Source organism: Sinocyclocheilus anshuiensis, unplaced genomic scaffold, assembly GCF_001515605.1.
Source record: "Sinocyclocheilus anshuiensis isolate Anshui unplaced genomic scaffold, SAMN03320099.WGS_v1.1 scaffold982, whole genome shotgun sequence".
Lineage (NCBI taxonomy): Eukaryota > Metazoa > Chordata > Actinopteri > Cypriniformes > Cyprinidae > Sinocyclocheilus > Sinocyclocheilus anshuiensis.
Window position 1 is genome coordinate 1,244 of NW_015539879.1, and position 4,635 is coordinate 5,878.

The 4,635-nt window shown below is 34.8% G+C and overlaps 1 protein-coding gene across 3 annotated transcripts in view; it reads left to right on the plus strand.

Annotated features, from left to right (window-relative positions):
- The first annotated feature begins 1,164 nt into the window (after positions 1 to 1,164).
- Positions 1,165 to 4,635, plus strand: part of LOC107685393 (gastrula zinc finger protein XlCGF52.1-like) — a 6,707-nt gene continuing 3,236 nt past the window's right edge. For 2 of the 3 annotated variants that reach the window (XM_016481963.1, XM_016481966.1), the window contains exons 1-2: positions 1,165 to 1,240; positions 2,086 to 2,215. In XM_016481963.1, coding sequence (XP_016337449.1) covers positions 2,131 to 2,215 — 85 coding nt within the window. In that variant the 5' untranslated portion in view covers positions 1,165 to 1,240; positions 2,086 to 2,130. Of the gene's footprint in view, positions 1,241 to 1,607; positions 1,706 to 2,085; positions 2,216 to 4,635 lie in introns of those variants that run through there. The other variant, XM_016481965.1, reaches the window with a different exon arrangement.

Here is a 4,635-nt window from a genome sequence, read left to right on the forward strand (position 1 = left end):
AACTATCGATACTAAGGTGTGTTTTATTTACCAGTGATTTTGTTTATTTAAAATAATAATAATGCGTACAAATGCATTGAATTGGACGAATAACCTTTGTTAGCGAGTAATTGTGTAGGATAGAACTATTTTCCTGATCATCTGAACACATGCAAATGTTGCATTAAAGTGACCATAGTTCAACTGTAGTATTTGTAGATTTGAATCATGTGTAAACAAAAAACACATTTGAACCATGTGTAAACAAAAATATAACCTAATAAATTACAATTAAGGCGTATTGAATGTTAAAATGTGTTTTAAACATAAAGTTAAGTGGTTATCATTACCCATTTTACTCTTAGTAATTTAATACATTTCATCATTTAAAAGGTTAGTTCAGAAGTATCGTATCAATATCGATATCGACGATACTACCTTGAAAAATATCGGTATCGTATCGAAAACAAAATAAGTGGTATCGCCCATCCCTAAAAATTAGTTAACAAAAAAAACTAATAAATATCAAATGAAAAAAGAGATAACAATATAAAACACATACAGAGGAAAACGTATGCATCAGTGGTACAACCCCCCACAAAACTTACAATTTCAAGAATTGATCACTTTTCTCATTTTCAATCAACCGAAGAGATTTAATAAATGCAACTTAAATTAAGGAATGCGAAAAGGTAGGCTGCGAATCAGAGAATTTTTTCTTATGTAGTGAACACTGAAAAGTGCTTTTAAACATAAAGTTAAGTGGTTATCATTACCCATTTTACTCTTAGTAATTTAATAAATTTCATCATTTAAAAGGTTAGTTCAGAAGTATCGTATCGGTATCGATATCGGCGATACTGCCTTGAAAAATATCGGTATCGTATCGAAAACAAAATAAGTGGTATCGCCCATCCCTAAAAATTAGTTTTTAAAAAAACGAATAAATATCAAATGTAAAAAGAGATAATATAAAACACATACAGAGGAAAACGTATGCATCAGTGGTACAACCCCCCAGAAAAACGTACAATTTCAAGAATTGATCACTTTTCTCATTTTCAATCAACCGAAGAGATTTAATAAATGCAACTTAAATTAAGGAATGCGAAAAGGTAGGCTGGGAATCAGAGAATTTTTTCTTATGTAGTGAACACTGAAAAGTGCTTTTATTTTGGTCTGGTGACATGACGTCATAAGTCTGCCTCGCGCTCCTCCGTGTGTGAGCAAAACACTTTAGATGTGATTCGGCTGCACACAGGTTTGTGTTTTTAAGCGTTCAATGCGTTCAAATCATTGTAAACCGCTAAGGCAATTTAGTATTTAAATGTTTAATGTTAAAAGAACTTTGTGAAGAATTAATAAATTACTAAATGTGAAATTGAACTACTTTGTAACATTAATGAGCGTTAGTTTTGTGGCTATTTCGCACCACCACATGAGTAACAGAAAAGGTGCGTCTCATTTCTCTCATATCACGAATCAGTTTATTTAAAAAACGAAATATGATACAGGTAAATAGTGATGGAAGAAACGAAGCTTTTCGAAGCTCGAGTCAATTGAATCAATGCTTCCCAAAATGATTCACGCAGTAAATTTAATCTCGGTGAACGCATTTCAGAATGTAACATTTAATTTCTCGTGAGGCGTAAATTACTAGTTTTTATTACTCTGTTTGGATTGAAGCGCTCGAATCACTTGCTGGTCACAATTTTACAAAACATTTGTACGTTAAAAGTGCGATTTGTTGTATGTATTTATTTATGATGATGGCTTTTTGTTTATTTCTCTTTTTTTTTGTACCAGTTGCATGAACTACTTATAGAGTATTCTTAAAGTTTTTTTTTTTTCCAAGACTGGTCATAACTAATAGGCTAACGTTAGATTGGTCTAACTTGAATCTGAAAAGTAAAACTGATTAACTGCTTGTTGGTCAAACTTGTTATTAGCATAGTGACTGTTTATGCAACTGACCCAGGGCCATTTAAGAACACTATCACTCTTGCCAGTGTGCTAAATAATAAACTAGGGAGCTGATTTATACGCACTCAGAGGTTTAGTTTGTATGTGTTTTTTTTCAAACACATTTCCCCCCCCCAAACACAGAGAAGTTTCTGGTGAAGCAAGTGAGATCGACGTGACGTACTAAAAATGGCGTTCATTAAGGAGGAGAGCGAAGACATTAAAATTGAAGAGGCATTTCAAGTGAAACAAGAAGATGCTGAGGAACAAACAGGTTGGTTTCCATTCTCAAAGCTTGAGGCTTCTTATGTGGACAGGCATGTTGACATCACATAACCAGCCAAATACTCATTATTACATGCCATATCAATTAGTGTCAACCGATGATGGATTTTGAAAAATATGACTTATATAAACTAGTATAATATAAACGGATTAATTGCCAATTATTTTTAAAATCAATAATATGAACAAACTTTCCACATTCCACAAACTTTATTGGAAAATGAAAAAGAATGGATTCACCATGAGTATATTTTATAACTATTAAAATAAAATAAATAAAAAAGCTTCATCACTACTGATAGTTTTATGCCTGCTGTCACGGACAAGGCTTAAATAAAAAAGCTTCATCACTACTGATACTTTTATGCCTGCTGTCACAGACAAGGCTTAAACCTAGTCCCAGACTAAAATGCATCTTTGTGCTATCTTATCTCAATGCAACTTGCACTGACGTATCTTAAAATATGTATTTGTATCAAGATGCACAGCAGTAATGTGTTTTAAGGCACATTAAAAAAGTAAATAAAATAACAAAATAATGTCCTAATTTAACTAAGACCTTGGCTAATCCTGTCTTAATTTAAAACCTGTCTGAGACACCAGGCCTTAAAGGGATAGTTCACCCAAAAATGAAAATGTGATGTTTATCTGCTTACCCCCAGGGCATCCAAGATGTAGGTGACTTTGTTTCTTCAGTAGAACACATATGATGATTTTTAACTCCAACTGTTGCAGATGTCCAACTGTCTTTGGGCGCGTGCACGGCATCCGGTGCGTGAGGTGTGTACGCTCTCTGGCGTAGTTTACGTTAATGGGTGTTGATATCCAGCCGAAGAGCAATCAACCATAACTTCAGGCGAGCAGGATCAGAAGTTGGGAATACGTGGAAAGTAACCACTCCTGAATGAGTTCGCGCAAGAGAACGTAATCTTTTAGTTTTAAGTCATCAAATTTTCATTTTTGGGTGAACTATCCCTTTAATATTATTTTGTCATTTACAAAAACAAAGTGATAGAGGTCAGATACATAGGACCTAAACCAGGGTTCCTCAAATCTTGCCCTGGAGGGCCAATGCGCTGCAGAGTTTAGCTCCAACCCTGATCAAATTAACCTACCTGTGATTTTCTAATGATCCTGAAGACATTGATTAGCATGCTCAGGTGTGTTTGATTAGGGTTATAGTTAAACTCTGCAGGAAAGTGGATCTCGTGGGCCAGATTTGAGGATCCCTGACCTAAACCATGCTTGTCTACAAATGTCCAATGTAATTCTAAAGCTATCTAAGAGAATGTCAAAACCAAAAAGTGGATCCAATTGCAAGAAACAAAAATAATCCACGTCCAGGCACTCACATAGCAGGCAAAATATAAAAAGCCTTTATTGTGCGACAGGGCTACATGTTAAAAAACACCAATGCGTATCAGCCCAAACAGGCCTTCTGACATTTTGTTCCCTCTCTGGAGCACCCATAGTCTCACTCGTGAGTACCTGATGCGCCCCTGGTCAAGACTTTTTTTCTTTAATTACTATCTAAGAGAATGTTGTGGTTTATGTTGTCAAAAGATCTAATAGCATTAGAAGACAAATGTAGCTGCTAGTGTTGTCACGATACTGGAATTTCTAACTTCGATTCGATACCTTGAAAAATATCGATATTCGATACCATTTTCGATACCACAGGGAAAAAAACTGCCACAACGTTATATCAAAGATGAATAAATACTGTAACAAATGTATTGCTTATTTTTCATTAATGTGGGTTAATACATTAACATTTGTATGATGAACAGATTGTAATTTCGGATTCACATATAATCATTGATCAACGCACATACATAGAGTGCTATAGTAAACATGGAAGCACAAACATGCATGCATCATGCGCGAAAACCTCATTGGAATGACATGAGGACAAATTGCAGAATTTGTTAAATAATAACTTTATTCAGTAGATTAAAAAAAATTAACTAAGCACAAGAGTACCTACTAGGGTTGACCCGAATAGTCGATGATTCGATGCTTCGATAGGAGGGGCCTGATTCGACTACAAATCTCACAGTCGAATATTCGCAGAGGTTTTATGATTTCACATAGAACTACCGGTTTTCTCCCAATAAGTTAATATACAGCCTAATGATAATGCTGTAAATAAGAATCTGAAAAGAAAGAAGCTTTAAAGGGGTCATATGATGCTGCTATAAAGAACTTTATTTTGTGTATTTGGTGTAATGAAATGTTTATGCGGTTTAAGGTTCAAAAAACACATTATTTTCCACATACTGTACATTATTGTTTCTCCTCTATGCCCCGCCTTTCTGAAACGCGTCGATTTTTACAAAGTTCATCGGTCTGAAAAAGTGAGGTGTGCTCTGATTGGCCAACTATCCAGAGCGTTGTGATTGGCCGAAT